The sequence below is a fragment of the Thunnus thynnus genome, chromosome 11 (assembly GCF_963924715.1).
Source record: "Thunnus thynnus chromosome 11, fThuThy2.1, whole genome shotgun sequence".
Taxonomy (NCBI): Eukaryota; Metazoa; Chordata; class Actinopteri; order Scombriformes; family Scombridae; genus Thunnus; species Thunnus thynnus.
The window spans coordinates 30352697-30370622 of NC_089527.1; the positions used below are offsets into that span (position 1 = coordinate 30352697).

The window sequence follows — 17926 nt, forward strand, 5'->3', positions numbered from 1 at the left end:
AACTATAATGCATAACAATGATCTGATCTTATTAAGGTGTAGCAAAAACTTTTTACCAGATTGATAATAATTTGAGTTTGCAGGATACAGTATATACTGCCCACCTATTACTCTAATTACTTACCTTTAATAACTGAAGTGATTCAAGTCAAGACTTGAATTAATATGAATGAAGCACAAACTAATTTTGCATGTAAGTCAAATGGTTATGATGGCATTGTTATGCACTAATATTATGCTGGATGAAGGGTGACTTAAGGACAGACAAAACCAAGGCAAGCACAGGGGAAGAGTTAATTATACAGTTACAACTACAGTATCTTATGAGCTCATTGTGCCGCATGCAATGCCAGGCTTAGCAACACTTACACAAGGTTTACAGTATCTTACTAAATTACAAGAAGTGATTAACTGCCTGAAAAGCAGCCACTTCATTTTGGAAGTCACATTAAAATGCAACCCCAGCTACAGATTCTGATTGTGAATTGCTAAAAAAAAGAGTTTGATGTTCATGCAGAGTTTTAACTGATTTCTTGCAGCATTACTAAGTTTCAATGCTTTAACATGAAAACCTGCCATTATGACCAAAGACATTTTGCCTTTAATGAATTAACCAGACAGCAGATTATCTATACAAGCATGCACACAACGAGGGGGTTGCACCATTGTCAAGACAAGTGAGCAATACCCTGCACTGTTTTTTGAACTGTTGTCCCTTGGGAGAAGGTGCTTTACCTGAAGGACCTGAGACGTGTGCTCAGCGACAGTCGATGTTGTTGTACTCTGCTCAACATACTACAAATATAGGACACACTCTGGGGTTTCAAAACTGCCAGAACAAGTTATGGGAGAAACAGCACAGTATTTTTTTTATAGGATTGAGGGTGTTTTTTCCACAGCTCTGGTGCTCTACAATCACTGCCATTGACACTGCACTGTATCGCATTTTTAGCTGTTCTGTCAAATGTCCTTAAACAGTTCATTATCCTTCTCCACTCTAATAGTGGAATTTAAAGACATGCAAAATCCTCAGAGGTGAATATCCTGTAATTGTGTCTGCAGTCTAATTAAGTCTGTATTCCACAGAGGAAAGAGAAGCATTAATATCCCCAGTGTTATGTGAGCCTGGTTGCTTTAACTCTTTCATCCTCTGACCATGTCTATATACACCAGGCACTCACATGACAATAATTCTATTCCTATTTGTTATTTCAGAGGCCATTGTCCCTGTCATCAGTCACCACAGCACACAGAAGTGCACAAACTGTTTGGACAGCTTTATAATCCCTGTGTCTGTTCACATACTGCTCTCACAGGTTTAAAGGGTTGGTTCACCCAAATGACAAAAAACATATTTTCTCACCATGCAGATAATTTTGTTGTTTGTTTTATTTACACATTTTGAGATAACTGTCTCTGAGTTTTCTGCCTTCGCTCCAGTACAGTGGAGTTGAGTGGAATTTCATTTGTGCTCACAGCATTGAAGAGCTTCAACAGCAATTTTGATTTCTAGAAACAAAACACACTGTAATCAGTTTTCTTATGAACTACTTTCTTCTGAAGAAATAGTCTCATATAAACACAGTTGACAGTTGTTTCTGTAGATTATCCAGAGTTACAGTTATGCTGTTTCTGGAAGGCACCACAAACAAAATCCCATTCACCTCCAATGTATTGGAGTTGAAGCAGAAATCTCACAGGTAGTTATCCCAAAATCTGGGCTTATGACTGAAAGTGTCTGCATGGCTAAATACCACTTGTAGTAAGACAGAAAACATGATTTTTGAGGGTAAAATGGGTAAACCAAACATTCAAGAATAAAACTGTACTGGACTGCAGTACTTACTGTAGCACTCCCAGATATAGCATACTGTTCCATGAATAGCACGTCTAACTTACAGCCTGCCTAAATTACACAAGCCAAGTGGCTTTGGAAGCTAACCAATAACACTTCAAATCATCCACCTGAAATCTAGGATTAACCAGAGCTGAGAGGAAAAAACATTTCAATCAGTTTGATCAACATTTGTAAGAGGCTTCGCTATCTGAATCTATCAGACAGAAGAGAACCATAGGTGTTCATAAACCACCCAACTGCCATATGATGCATCACTACAAAACAATGCAAAAGCAATCTCTCTCTACAACCCCATCAGGCACTTTTTTCCATGGATCCACCTCTCTTAAGCACATTTCTAGCACTGTGACACTGTTAACACGCTCCAGGCTATAAGAGTGTGATTTACAGCACCATGGCTCCTCTCACTTCCCCCTCTCTCTTGCTTACTCTGCCTTTACTTCTCTCTTCATCTCTCTCTGCCAATGTGCCCTAAATGTCCACTTCTAAATTTGTCTGGATGCCAGACAGAGAACTCTACACTCCAACCCTTAATGGCCTGAGGATTTTTCAAGTTAATATGAAGAAAATCCAGATAATCGCTTATAAAGTAGACTGAGGAAATGCAAAATAAAAAGTTTAAAAAAACTAAATAACTGAACATTCATTTAGAAAATAAAAGATAATCAAATGAGGTCATTCTGAATTCTTGTGAAGATATTTTTTGCCTGTGCTTACTTAACCTGACCTAACCTGAACAGTATTATGTTTCTCCCCATTCTGTAGATTAAATAAGAAGCCATCTTACTATTTACTCAAAACAATGCAATTATTCTCCACAGTGTAGATGAAAGTTCTAGTGAAATCAGAGTGTATTGATTTTATGGGTATCCATCAGTCCCGCCTCCCATACGATTTACATCTTTGCAGTAAAGATGTAAATCCATAAAAACAGTTGATATGTTATACAGGAGTTAAATGATACCAGCTGATTTGTGGGTGCGTTTAGGTAATATTGTGCAGCCAAAAACAATCATTCAGACTCCCCTATAAGATATCAGCAGTATTTAGCGTGAAGAAATACGAGGCTAACTTTAACCCTATTTCACTAGGAAATATTGGATTAAACTGTTAGCCTTCTGTTTCACTCTTCCATTGGACACTGACATGGAGACCTACAACAACACAGTGATTCATACACAAAATGGACTCAAAAAGCAGCATTAAATATCTTGAAATCTTGGAGGTTTAAAGTATGTTATGAAGGATTACAGGTCATTTGAGGTAAAAGACAAAATGGCAACTTCCAGAAAGTGGCAGGCCCCCAAATTGTACGCAATCCAAATAATGTGCTATTTGTGCTCTAAGGAGGGACACCAGTAAAGCATTGCATATAGTGTTCATCAATAGGTTAGATGTGTTGGAGACAGCTAATGGCCTTCTACAAAAATACAGTTAAATGAATATTGTTGTTTATTGTTATCTGCAGGAATCTGTGGAAATGAATTACTTTATCCTGTGCATCAGGCAGTTGTGTAATGGTTACGTACATAGTTATGTAACAATTACGAAGACTTCATTTAAAATGTTGTGTGGTTGTCTGTCATACTGCAAGGCCTCAGGTAAAGGTATCTGTATAGGACACCTGTAAATATCCAAGTAAAATATTCCATCCTCAGTTTGAAATCGTTTTGATTTATAGTTAGTTGTTAAGGGCAATTCAGGCTTTAAAACCCATCAGAACATGTCTGTCTGAAACAGGATCCAGCAGCAGACATGGATGACGGGTTCCATGAACTGCTGACTGGAGGGGGTATCGTCACTAACTTAACTATTCATAGGGTTTGCCAAAGGACCTGCAGATCCAGTAGATAACCTCAACCTACTGAATCAGATCTGAAGTAATATCTCAGGTTCTAATCATATTTAGGCCGGAGACAACAAAAACTAATGAAGCATAGCTATGCATGTGAGAATTAATGTGCACAACTCAGTGACAGGACTTCTACTTACCTCCTCTACAATCTCCTCCTCTACTTCCTCCTCCTCCTCCTCCTCAAATTCTTCATATTCCTCCACGACTTCCGTCATTTTTGGACGGTTTTAGAGGTTCTACACAAAACACGTATGACATTGTAAGGCATTCATTATTTATGAAACTGAGAGAACAAGGTTTGACTTCATAAGCTGAAAAGCATATCTGATGACGAAGCATACTATGTAACAGTGTAACATGAGTTCACTTAAATGTTCTATCAGTAACATCAAATTACAATTTCAAACAGCATATACAGAGGCTTAAACAAGAGGCCTAAGGACAACTGCAGCAGAGATATTTTAGGATGCTGACAGCCAGCCCCTGTTGAACTCAATTACCTTTTCAAATAAAAGGAATACTAAAAAGCAAGCAAATGCTAGAAAAACAAAACACCAACATATTTATGTTTAACCAAAGTGCATGCCATACCAGAGAAAGATTCCCGCAGTATTTCCTGACAGTTAGGACGCTTCACTTGCCATCCACTAGGGTCTCAAACTGAAAGTCCAACTTTGTGATTTGCTTCAATCCTAAACAAAGTAATAAAAATGTGTGAAACACCTCACAAACTGTGCTGCAAGTGTAAATCAATAATGACACAGGGAGAAGGGCAGATTAGGAAGGTGAGAGAGTACTTTATAACAGGCCTCTGGCTTTGAATGTGTGACAGCCACCCCTCCTTCCTCACTTGCCACAACACAACTCAAAGATCTAGGCCTCCTGGCTGAAGGTTTGTGACAGCTGCCCAACAGTGTTTCAGCTATTTGACATGTAAGCTAATGCCACAGCCTGATTGGTTGACTCTGTTTAGCTAACAGAGATGCAATGCCTTCTGAGGCTGCAGGTTAAATATAGGATGGCATACTAACAACCTTTTTTAGCGCTTGATTCCCCTCTCTTTAAATTAAAAATATAAATTTCCTCCATAAATCAACAAAATAATTGGTGGAACACTTCAGGTAGAAGGACAAACTAGCAAGACAGGTGCTGAGATTTTGGAAAGTAGACAAAATGGCCAGACTGCTGCCAAGAGAAACATCCAAAGGTAGGTCTGGTATAAGATCTTGCAGGAGGTTTGCAGTTCTGAATTGTTTGGTTACTCCTTCAAATGTGCAACAGAGCCTTCACACTCCTTAGTCCTCCATCAGCTGTCCTCCAAGGTCCAGGTGTCAGCAGAGGATGGAAAAGATCACAGTCCGAGCAGATATAATGCCATGCAGAATGGAGAAAATATGGATGTTTGTGTTTTTTCTCCTTTTCTTTGCTTACCAGTCGTTTAAGAGTTTAATGGTCTCCCAAGCCGCCAAAGCCTCCCCAGCTACCCTCCAGAGAAACGCTGGGCGACAGCACACAGCTGCAGTTTCTACCCAGGTTATCATGTGGCCAACACAGCCAATCAGAGGCCAGTGTTCTCAGGTTTCAAAATCTAAATATACCTAAGTGATCCTTTCGGAAAAGAACACCTGTTGAGGCTAATGCATCAGCGGTACAGTTATGAGGAAGGCAATGGGGCATGGGTGGTGGGGGTCTCAAGAAAACAAGAGTAAAGCCCAACTACAACAGTACCACCCTGCATGAGTGTATTGGTGTTGGTTGTGATGTTGACAAATGTATCTGGTTCACAAAAAAGGTTTGGAAGTACGTCTGGCCAGGGGCAAATGTATTAGTATGAGCCTGTGAGGTGAGGGCTGACTGAAGTCCCAGCGGGGCTGTGAGTGCCAGATCTGTTGAGGTCATCTATTAGCTGACCCTGCGGTGGGGATGTCCTGTCAAGAATCAGGTCAACATCAAACTGAGGACCTGTGTGAGAGGAAAATAAGAAACAAGTATATGCCCTCATATATACAGTACGTATGTATACAGTATGTAACACAAATACTACTATAGCTACTCAACGTAATCCATATGTGACAGTATGAGAGAATAAAGTGTGATTAATCACCAGTGCCCTTTGGATTAAGGATAAAGCCTGTAAATGAATAATGACTCAGCCTGAGCAAGTCTTGACATTTTACTTTGGAATGATGATTGATGAGATTTGACGGGACACATTTTAGACCACTGAGAGCAGAAGTACTATGTACTGTGCGTACACGTGTAAGGTTTTTAGCTTCACAGTGGCAATGACAATTAAATTAAATTAAAGTAACCGTGTCTCTTGTATGTTAACAAAACCTTATAACACAATATGACTGCCAGTAATAGGTCAGCTCTAGATGCTGAAGAGTCCTATATATATTGACATCATGTTATAAAATAGAGCAGAGACATTCCCCTCAACCTACCAGAGGACAAGGGGTCGATACCGGGGTCAAAAAAGCCAATCTGCAGAATTTCAAAGCAGTAGAGTAGACCACTAATCCAGTTTCACAATCTGTCTAATACTGGTGGTATCAAAATTATTTGAGATTTAAAAATACACCAAGAACTATTTCTAGATGGCATAGCTATACAGTTGAGGTCAGTGGCAGCTTTGACTAAATTTAACAGCAATTTGGAATAACGTGAGAAGCAAATGACATGAAGTTTGAACTAGCATTTGGTGCCATAGAACTATGCACATTTTCTCTCTTTAAATGATGTGCGCTTACTGTATCTTTCTGGTATGTTATATCTTTACTCTCACTCTTTGTGCCAGGAGCAGGGTGCTACTCAGGGGCCAAGATGGACAGCAGCAGCTGAATGTCTCTCTCTCTCTCTCTCTCTCTCTCTCTCGCTGGAGAGTGGTAATGGCCCTTCATTCTGTGATGCACTGGATGACTGCTGCTTGGTCCTCATTACCAACATCCCTGCAGTTTTGATCTCATCTAATCTGAAAAACTGAAGAAGTAGTCATCTTTTAAAAGGCCATTTGATCCAAATTACAAGAAAATCTCACATCCTCCTAATGGCATCGGGCCATGTAGATAGTTTCAGTTTTATGTGTCCAAGTTTTTTGTTATCCATCTTAGAGATTTCCCGACTTCACTGTTAACTGTTTTCATTAGAACTATATTCATGAGAAGAAATAGGTCCTATTAAAAATGTTGACAGCTTTTTAGGTGGATTCGCCAAACAGTAACAGAGAAACAGTGTCTGGAAAGGAGTGTTGGTATTGCATTTTTTAAATGTAATTTTTCAATGCCAAAAATTATTGTGCATTTTGCTCCTTTGTATTGGGATGCTGGCAAAAATCTCAGAAATGGATATCTCATAACCTAGACAAATAAACCAAAAACTGGCAAGATACAACTGGATGAAATGACATTTTAAACTAAAAAAAAGTTTTGTTGAGTTCAAATTAAACTAGATCAGTGGAAAAGATTTTTCAGCCTTTGGAAACATTCAGTGCATTTCAAGTTCACATGTTACAGGTCATCACAGACTTTTAATGATTCTAGCAGTCAAAAGAATGATTTCTCAATGCCAAAGACACCAGGGGGGGGGGCTACATGATGCTTAGTCACTGGAAAAAATGACTGATCACCAGTGAAGCTTGCACACAACAGCTGCAGGAAAGACAACCACAACATAAACACACCCAGCACCTTAGAAAACAATCAGTTCTAGTGAGGTCAGAGGCCTAAAATGAATATGATTTGTCAGTCACAGAATGACTTTGCAAGGATGGGATGGGTTGTTTACCATCAGGTATATTTCCAGATGAACACAAACACCTACCCTGACCTTTCTAGCTGTATAAAAGGCAAGTGACGTCTTGCTTGGGTTGGTTAATGCTGTAAGTTAAGAACTGGACTGATTGAGTACTCTAATGATTAAAATCATTATTATCACTTTAGGATTTAGACAGAAATTCTAAGTAGTCTGTATTATGTACAAACAGCGTGTTGACGAAAGGATTTAGCTTTCCAATCTCTTCCTCGGGGTGATGATAGTCTCTAATACCACTGCTGTCATATTTCTGAAAATAAACTGAGGACATTCAGGTCTCCTGTCATTGCACTGTGGATTGGTAGCAAATGAATATAAAACCTGCAGTATCTCTATTAATTATTGCAAACATGAACTTACTGTACAGTATGTAGGTTATTGATTATTTGGGTTTCACTTACCTGCTACAATACACAATTTTGAACTGACATAGTTCACATAACTGCTTAAACATGCACGTCAATGAATGTGGTACCAACTTTGAATATGTGGAAGAAGAATAAAATAACATACATACTTTGACAACAAATACATAGCAAGGTCCATTTTCAGATGCATCTTGTGGCCTTCATTAGCAGATGGAGTTGACATGACATCATCTTCACATCTCCCATACAACCTAAATGTTGATGTTTATTGGTTCATATCTCCACCCTTGTGAAGAAGTTGCATTATTCAGGTCTTTTTACCCGGAAACCAGACCTGGAGCAACATTCTCATCCAGTTGTTTCAGTCTAGCACTTTTATTCCAGCTCTGGTTTGGTCTCCAACTCCTGAGAAAAAATATATGGGGTCTTTATCTATCAAATGTTTGACTTTTTTTCATCAGCTACTGTAGTTGTCAACTTTGTCAACTGTTTGGTGCAGCACAGGTAGTGTACAGGGGGTTTTATCAGAGCTTGTTTGCTGAAAACAGCTGCCTGCTGCTGCTGCTAGAAACAAGGTTGATTAGATCACTGAGACTGAACCAAACAGTAAATGAGTCCTAAAACTAAAACAATGAGCTACAAAGCTCTAAAGAGCTACAGAGTTGGATGATAATTCTCTGTGAGCTGTTTACATTTCAGTCATTCCATCCAATGTCAATCAATATATTTTACTTTAACAAAGTGTAACTGACTGTTCAATGTTAAAAGACATTTTAAGAATCATGCTATTAAAAAAATATGAGGCCGATATTCAGACTGCAGTGATGTGCAGCATATGTACTGTATGTCTAGATTTAAAGCTGTTCATGAGCCCCCACCATGGTTGTGCTTTGTTATGTCAGGTTTGAAATTTTATTATGGATGCAAAGCACCTCATGCAACTGGCTTGTAACTCAAAAATTCATATTCATGTTTACCAGGATGCAGATTCTGTGTTATCAGGAAACTAAGATATCATATAGGGCAAAATGGAGGAAAGTAGCAAGTTGTGATGAAGGGATGATCACAAGACCAAAGCATGTGAGAGGAAATGTCAAATGTCCAATTATTACAGTGGGTTCTACACCAGATGACAAAATTATCAACTGACTTTGTAAAAAGCAACCTCCTTAAAGTGACATTAATACGACAACAGATCTGAGAAAACAGCCTATCAACTAACTGAGGCAGAACAGTTTAGGTTTAGTTTGTGTTAGTTCTCATTCAGTCAACTTCACTTTTCTTCTGTTTTTATTCTTCTCTTAACCACTCACTGTGTGCTGCTCATATTTCGGTCCTGGTCACCTCCTCTCTCCCTGAATCCCTTTGCATTCTTATTCTTTGGCTCTCTCCTCTCTACTCCTTTAGCTGCTCATCATGCTCCCTGAAAAGCATCAGAGCCTATGAGCTCATGTGACACATTCTGCCTCCTAAAGGACTAAAAAAAGAATAACTGAAGTTACAAACACGACACTTAGAACAGCTCATAATTCTCCCGAGGGAAAAGTAAATCATACAAAAGATAAGAGTCACCTGAAAGAAATACTCATTCATGACAAGCTGCAATTCACCTGAAACAGATAAAAACACTTTATTTCACTGATTATTCATAGAGACTGAAAGGAAGAGGGCATATTGTGATTTTACCCTCCTTTCTGCATGTTTCAGTCCCCGTCAACCATTACTGCTTGAACATTCTGCTGCAGGCACCACGTTAAAAGAGAATACTGGACTGTACACACAGGGGGGCAATAAAAACTGCCACAGCCAGTCCGGCAATACTGCAAGGCCACGGTGGGCTAGACTCACACACAGCTGAAGAATAAGTCCATGTATATTTCCCAGTCAGACACTTTGCTGACCTCTGTCTTTTGCTGAAAGGAAAACCGTGCAGAAAATTCAATTTAAATAATTTGAGTCTCTTTTGTTGTCCAATGTCCTTCTGAAAAGGTCACATTTTTTTGTTATGAGTTCAGACGTCTTTTAGAAAATAAATTATCACTGAAGAATAGAACGTCCTGGCAGCGGTCTGCCCACGTCAGCTTCACAGGAAAGAGGACACGGCCATCCATCCAACGACCTCACCCCCGTCCTCGTTTCAAGCTCATTTCTGGAGGCAGAGAGAACAGAGCGAAAGGGCGCGCTTCCTGATCAGAGTCAAAGGTCATCATCTCACACGCAGCCGTGACATCATCCACTCGAGACCCTGGCACAACCTGAAGGTAAAGATGTTGGGTGAGGATGTAGAGGGATGGGAGTGTGGAAGACAGAGGGACAGAAATGAAGAGACAAGTATTAAGATAATGGAGGAGAAAGAGCTAAGATTACATTCAAGTTGATACAAAGTATATGCTTTGTTACTTGCTATACTTAATATATGCTTGTCCTACATAAAAGCAGAAGAGTGTGAGTGCACCCTGGACTATATTACATTTTTCCAATATAACAGTGAGTAGTAAATGCAGTTCTCACCCCTCCCCAGTGAGGGCGCAGCAGGCCTGAATGTGCCACTGGTGGTCTTTCACAGAGGTAAGCTGGAGGCTCTGGGAGATCTCGGCCACAGACATGCAACCTTTCACATCCTGCTTGTTGGCGAAGATCAACAACCCTGCCTTTCTCAAATCCTAAAGAGCATATAGGAGAAGAAGAAGAACAAGAAGAGACATCAGGAGAAGGTACAGAAATAGAATACAGAGACAAAGTGGGATTCTTTCAAAAACAGAATCATTTGAATGTATATGTGTAGACAAAAATCACATTTACACATTGTGAAAAATGACTCTGAAGTTCCAATCCATAATAGTTCTGACTGCATATATTTGAGATCAATCCACACATAATTTAAAGTGATGTGTGGAGTTCAGTTCACTCATCACAAGGAGTTCTACTCAGCCTGTGAAAACTGTTTTATAATGTGTTCTGTGGCTCTGGTGGGATCTGCCTAAAGTATAAAAATAAACCCTGTTGATGTCATTAGGGTTGAATGAAAGACATAATTGAGTTGCATTATGGGAATATTGGATACAGATTTTTTTGTAGCTTGATTCCTCATAATTTTAAATCTGTCTCTTGTCAGTCCCCCAACTTAATGGACCCGCAGCACTAAATCACTAAAATGCCCCTTTAAGAATCTGAGTTACAGATGGAATCAGCATTTGGTGTGTTAGTTAATCATATTAAAAAGCTGTTACTCCTGTGTTAAAACACTTTGCATAAGCAGCATCTGAAAATGTCAATAACTCTGATTTAAATGTTGTCTAGTCTTCAGTCTTTATATTAAGAGACCTATCAATTAATGTGAGTATGACAGCAGGCTCAAATACTGTGTTTTGAATTTTAGTGATGGGGCTACACCTTTTGTTTACATTTACATAACAAATTGTGCCTTTCAAATTAAAATTACTAAATCACTATTGTAAACAATGCTGCAAAGGAGAAAGATTTTTAATTAATGTATGGCGAAGATGCAACTGTATTGTTGATACAATGGACATTTATTGTAATAAAATGTCTTACTAGTATCATTATCATTGTTCCCCCCGATACTCACTTCATGTGCAAGCATTCTGTAGAGTTCCTCTTTGGTCACTGAGATTCTTTCTCTGTCTGTGCTGTCAACCACCACAATTACAAACTAGTCAGAGGAGATGGAGAGAAATAATGGACAGTTAATCAAAGAATACAACATTTTAACTTTGCCAGACCTTGGCCTGGGCTGTAGTTAGGGCTGCAACTAATTATTCTTTTCATTCTGGATTAACTGACAAACCGTTTGGTCTATAAAAGTTCAGAAACTGAACTCTGTGTGTGCAACAGTCTAAAACCCAAAGATAGTTAATTTACTACAATGTAAGACAAGGGAAGGCAGCAAATTCCTACTTTTGAGAAGCAGGAACCATTGAATGGTTACCATTTTTGCTTAAAAATGGACCTACACTGAATAGCTGCCGACTAATATCGTCGTAGCTCTAACTGTTAGGACAGTACAATGGACTGCATTTTAATGGGAGGTCAAAAAATGTATTTTATGTTGACATTCTCAAGTACTTTCAATATACTGTTGAAAAATCTGCCCCAGTACCTACAGAAGCAATGTCTTTGCAGCAGTAAGGCAAACTGCTGGTTGACCTACTTTAACTAGATGCCAAAGGAAGCAAAACAATTCTTTTTCATTTAAAAGCTGACTTGAACCATAATGGTAAACCATAACGGTGAGCCAGCATAACCAGTTATTTACCTCTGTGTTTGTGTAGTATGTATTCCAGGATGACCTTAGGGACTCCTGGCCCCCAATGTCCCACATCAGGAAATGAGTGTTGTTGACCACAATCTCCTCCACATTGCTTCCAATAGTAGGAGAGGTGTGTACCACCTCATTCATTGAACTATTTCATAACAAGTGGTAAAAAAAAAAAAAAAAAAGCATTTTAGGTAATTAGTGAGACAAACATGTTCATAAAAATACCTATGCATTTATGACATGATATCTATAGATAAAACTGTGAGGATAAACGCTGAAAGTGCAAAGTTTGGATACTCACAACTGGTAAAGAATTGTGGTCTTGCCAGCATTGTCCAGGCCCACAATAATAACTTTGTGCTCTGAAAGGCAATAAAAGACATTTACAAAGAATTCACTGAACTCACACTGACATCAATATGTGGGCTAAGTGATGGTGACTGATTGATGTGTGACTCTTATGTAAACTCAGCAAAGTAATCTGTTTAAAAGATGTCTTTAGATGTGGAACTGCATTGTGCGGTTCAAACAACAGCCCTTTTTGTGTTCAACACTATCCTTCAGTGCTAAATTGTTCAGCTTCACACATCTAGCCTCACTGAGACATTGTGGTGCTGTGGACGGGGTACTTTTGCAGCTACAGATGAGTTAGTGGGTGGTCTTAAGCTTGTACAGTCAGACTGAACTCAGCAGCAGCAGCTGTGAGGATCTTCCAGACAAAAAAGCTTTGCCTATGAACAAGATAAACAAGATGAGCCAACTAGGGTGAATTCCTATCTTGCTGTTATTACACTGAAGTGACAACACAATAGAAAAATATCCTTTAAAGCACAAGGACAGGATAAAGGTAAAGGACACAAGATTGCACAGCAAGAAAGGTCAAAGTGCTGATTGCACTTCTCTAAATCTTTTTGTGGCATAATACCCAGCTTCAAGCATCTGCGGCCCTAAAGACTCTTTTCAAATGTGGAACTTACTTAGTGTGCCATGTTTCAGATCTTGTGACAGCATTGAAGACAGATGAGGAACTATGGTTGATGTTTTTATGACCCAATGGGTAATCAAGAGAAACTAGAGCATGACAGTAAGAGATCAAGCCCACAGTCTCCCTTCACTTTTCTGTTTCTATGAATGTTTTAAAGTATGGCTTATCAGAATTATCTTCATGTTTGGTCTACAGAAAAGCCTTGAATACACACACACACACACACACACACACACACAATGAATACACAAAGGCATGCAATGCAGTATGCACGCACTAGGGAAGCATTTGGTCTTCTGCTGATAAGAGCTTTCAGGGCAATGGCTCTAAAGTTGACTTTTAGATATTGTCCTAAAACTCTTCAGCAGTTTTTCCAGTTTATGAGTTTGATTTAAAAGTTCAAGTATTTCAAAATACAACTGCATGGTTATTGGCTTGAATACAAGAGTGGTAAAAGGATTTCAAAATGATCTTTGGTGATGTTTCAAGTTTCCAAGGTTGTAATCTTGTTTTTTTGGGCTATGTACCACCATGCAAATTATTTCAATTATAACTGACCTATAAGGTTTTTCAATAATTCTACTGTTGCACAGCCTGGTAAAAGTCGCTGGAGCTGTTTCTGAAAACCAACTCATCCAGTTACACGTAAGACCCAAAGTGTTTTGGGAACTTGGGAACACACAAAGCTATTGTCAAGAAAGCCTCGGCCGAGAATAGCTTTGGCGTGCCAACAATGAAGGTGCGGTCGATCGAGGTTTGGCTAAACACACAACCACAGATGTCACCTTGAATCTGGATGATTGGATACTTCTTTACTGATCACATCATCAGCCAGGTGATAGTGACCGACTGGTCCTCAAGCTTTTCATACAGTTATCACATAGATCAACTGAATATAATCAGCTGTATTTAAGAACACACTTTTTTCCACAGTGAAGAGTGAAGAAATAGGCAGCAATTCAATCCCAACCTTTAACATATTAAGGCTCTGAATGAAGATAAATGTAACACAATTAAATGACAGTAAGATGTGCCTGAAATACTTTCTAAATAGTCCCAGCATATCATCGAAACTGGGTCAATTTGTTAATTTCCCTGATACTCCCCGACGTCATTAGAAGATGTGCAAAGTTCCCCTCAGCTTCAACACCTGTCTGCCTGTAAAAAAAACAACTAGATGTGAACATTTACCACAAACAGTTAGACTGCAGCTCTTTGAAGCAAAACTAAAACCTCACTAAAACAGAAGAAGTGAAAGCAGCTGCAAACAGAACTGAGCAGGATCCAAACATGGGGCTTATCTCTGTATTCTATCATATTGAGCCTAAATAAAACAGCTGTGAAGACGTAGAGTAACTTTGTTATTTCGGCAAAAATATAGATTCAGCAAACATAACAGACCACATCCATAGACATAACACACAGCTTACTACACTGTGTTCAGGGCTCGGAGGTCACAAGTTGGTCTTGTGCAACTAAGTGAGACTGAAGTGAAACTCTTGTCTAGAATAAAAAGGTCATGCGGGTGCCAGCTTAGCTGCTTGCATGCATTCTATCTGAACATACTAAATGTTAACATCTTTGAATATGAGGCAGCACGGGTTGTTTCCCACAATTCAAAGACATGAAGATAAAGTGCTCTATGTGTGTTAGAATTTTATAGACTGATGGCCTGTCCTATGTGTGGGATGGGCTCCACCGCACCCTGAACAGGATGAAAGTTTTAGAAAATGGACATTTAAGTGCTTTACAAACCAACGATCATTTGAAAGTGAGATCATTTGATGATCTTCATTATCAACTAATCTGTGGATTATTTTTTGATTCATTGTTTGTTCTGTAAAATGTCAGAAAAATTGTCTTAAATGCCCGTCAGTTTACCAAATTACTTGTTTTGGTCAACCAACAGTCTAAAACCCAAAGATATTCAATTTATTATCACAGAAGATTAAGACAGCCAGCAAATATTCACATGTGGAACCATAACAGAAGCTGAAACTTTGCTTAAAAATGACTTTTACAATTAATTAACTATCAAAATAGTTACTGATTAATTTTTCTGTTTCTGTAATCCACTAATTGATAAATCGACTAATTGTTTCAGCTCTATTTGAAAGCCAACAGCAAGTCAACACTTTATGAATGTACATAACATTTTGCTACAGAGGCCTTTAAGCCATTTACCAAAAACTTCCAGCTCTCAGATGTACGTCGCTCGGGATAAAAGCATCTGCTAAATGAAATTGTGACTGCAAATTGTAAAAAACTTCTAAGAATATGCTCTACCATGTTTCCAATGTCTAATCACATGTCCTCCTCACTGTGAAAGAACTTCTGGTGTTCCTTTGCGCTGAATCAATCAACAGGGGACAGTCATGGTAAGACTTTCTGAGACATGGAACTGCAGCTGAGGCTCGATCCAGGGGTTACAATAAAAGCTTTACAGACTCTAGGGACTGAACGGATGGAAGCAAAATGGAGCAGAGCTCAGACACTAAAATCTATAATATACATACTATCTAGCTAGCCAGATGACTAGCCAAACAAAAGATGGTAATAGCAAACAATGTCAATATTTATGTCAGATAGCAGGCAAAGCATGTTTACCAAACATCTCAATGGAAATGAAATATGTTTTGTAAACAGGCAACAAACCTTCCTGTTTGATACATTCACTCACATTTTACAGTAAAGTGTACAGACGTCACTGCACCAGAAGTACAGTGAAATCTGAAGGCGAGATAATGGACGAAGTTTACAGCAATCTTGTTCACACCTGACAGCCTAAGGTATGTGTGTCGTGTGAGATGTTACTTTTAATCATAACCAACCAAAACTGGCAAGTGAGAAGTGTATTTATCGCTGTTGTACAGAAGCCAAGTGTGAACGTATGTTGGGTTACCTATGTTCCTGACACTACACTGACACGGTGATGTGATTACACACTGCCAGTACAAAGTCAATATGATTCACTGTGAAGTCATTCATTGATCCTTGTTGGCCTGAGCATTCTGCTGATGTGGCTGACTACTGTGTACTGTTTGTGCAGCCATCTCCACTCATAACACCGCTCACCCGGGCTGTCCGTGAGAAAAAACATGAGACCATAAGTCGGGACTCGTGTTGCAGAGGTTTCGTAATGACCTATGTGTTTAATGATTCAAGATCATTAGCCAGGGTTTGACTTGGTTTCACCAAACGTTAGCTTCAAACCCAGAGACAATAAATAATCTAACAGCTAAATTACTGCAGGGATAGTGAGCAGTGCACAGTCTGTATTCATTTATATCCTGACACTGACAATACATGCTCGGGGTAAGCGCAGTGTTAAAACACATAAACATATAAAACGAAAGACGTTATGATAAAAAAAAATGAGACTTATAAAGCGGCATGTGTGGAAAAGTGTTTCCCAGGCTTGTCTTTCATAGCGGGGGCCTGGTCTGAGCACCGAGCCCACTTAGCTCCTATGATGAATGCCACGGCACCACTCTTACCTTGGTGATTAAAAAGCCTCCATAGCTTCGTAAAAAGTATTCCCATGGCTGACGATGAGACTGTTTGATGCCAGCTTGTAAGAATCCGCTGTAACTTAGCTAGCTAGCGTTGATGCTATTCCGTGCTATCAACTTTAGCTAGCTAACTAGCTACACAGATGAAGAGCTGTCAAAGCTTTCAAGTACAACCGCCATACTTGTATGAATTGAGTCTTAATTATTCCTCCCCCATAGGATGTGAATTTAAGTACGACTGTAAATTTATTGCCGAACAGAACCGAAACGTTGACCACTGTGGCTAACTGGTGGGTGTCAGCTGGCTGTTGTGAAGTACGCTGCGCTAGGCTGGTTAGCTGTCAAACCTGCGCATGCGCACTTTGGACTATCCTATTTAATAAGAAAATGTTTACTATGTACCGCACTTTTCATTCATAGTGAAACTAAAAGTGCTACAGTATTAATGACATAGGACATCTAGATAAAGAAAATAATAATAAAAACGAGTTAGATGAAAAAGTACAAATTGCATTACATTGCATGGCATTAAGTTATACACCAAAATTATAACAATACAGCTACTAAAGCAATAATGAAACGATTATAGGTCTTTATATGAAGTGCATGAATACATAATAAATATATAGCATACGCAGATTTTTACAAGGAAGACGTTTACTAATCCTACAATCATTTTTCGACTAGTTGCAGCAAAAATAGGAACACAAATTAACATAAACGAGACTGTAATTATTTTCAAGTAAACTCATCATGAACTACGGCATGCACAGGTTTAATGCCATAGAAACATAGTTTTTATGTAAATTGTGTATGAAAATCAATTGTACGTAAAATTATATTATGTTATTATATTAGAGCTGAAATGATAGTTGACTCATCAACCTGTTGGATTGAAGTGAATTTTGATATTCAGTTAATTGTTTAAGCCATTTTTTAAGCAAAAATACCCCAAAAATTATCTAGTTAAAGCTTCTCAAATGTGAATATGCTGGTTTTCCTTTTCCTCTATGTTAATAAATGGAATATCTTTGAGTGTTGGACTCACTTTAGGTTTTAAGAAAATGTGATTGTTCATTATTTTCTGACATTTTATAAACCGCACATTTAATTGATTGATCAAGAGAATAATCAGCAGATTAATCAATTATTAAATTAATGCCTTATATTATATTATATAGTTTTTAAGAGCTTCCCTTGTATTAAACAAGGAACATCATATAAAGAAATAAAGACAAAGAACAGGTCTGTGTACA

The 17926-nt window shown here is 38.6% G+C and overlaps 2 protein-coding genes across 12 annotated transcripts in view; both read right to left on the reverse strand.

Annotated features, from left to right (window-relative positions):
* The window catches only part of neb (nebulin), a 66019-nt gene extending 60764 nt beyond the window's left edge, over positions 1-5255 (reverse strand). For 7 of the 11 annotated variants that reach the window (XM_067604403.1, XM_067604409.1, XM_067604408.1 and 4 more), the window contains exons 1-4: positions 5145-5254; positions 4305-4405; positions 3851-3949; positions 736-795 (exon numbers count right to left, since the gene is read on the reverse strand). In XM_067604403.1, coding sequence (XP_067460504.1) covers positions 736-795; positions 3851-3928 — 138 coding nt within the window. In that variant the 5' untranslated portion in view covers positions 3929-3949; positions 4305-4405; positions 5145-5254. Of the gene's footprint in view, positions 1-735; positions 796-3850; positions 3950-4304; positions 4406-5144 lie in introns of all 11 variants that reach the window. The other 4 variants (XM_067604413.1, XM_067604410.1, XM_067604412.1 and 1 more) reach the window with 2 other exon arrangements.
* Positions 5256-9499: 4244 nt separating this feature from the next.
* Positions 9500-17027, reverse strand: arl5a (ADP-ribosylation factor-like 5A). Its single transcript, XM_067604417.1, has 6 exons — positions 16656-17027; positions 12475-12535; positions 12171-12318; positions 11484-11567; positions 10406-10557; positions 9500-10149 (listed from the first exon to the last, which is right to left on the reverse strand). Exons 1-6 carry the CDS (start codon positions 16699-16701, stop codon positions 10101-10103), a joined length of 540 nt encoding a protein of 179 aa, XP_067460518.1. The 5' UTR covers positions 16702-17027; the 3' UTR covers positions 9500-10100.
* Between the last annotated feature and the right edge of the window lie 899 nt (positions 17028-17926).

Excerpts from the sequence above, each read along its gene's own strand:
- arl5a (XM_067604417.1), bottom strand. The coding sequence starts at position 16,701 with ATGGGAATACTTTTTACGAAGCTATGGAGGCTTTTTAATCACCAAG. Across the intron at positions 10,558-11,483 it reads ACAGAATGCTTGCACATGAA|GATTTGAGAAAGGCAGGGTT; the intron begins GTGAGTATCGGG and ends TATGCTCTTTAG. Across the intron at positions 10,150-10,405 it reads TGCGCCCTCACTGGGGAGGG|GTTGTGCCAGGGTCTCGAGT; the intron begins GTGAGAACTGCA and ends CTTTACCTTCAG.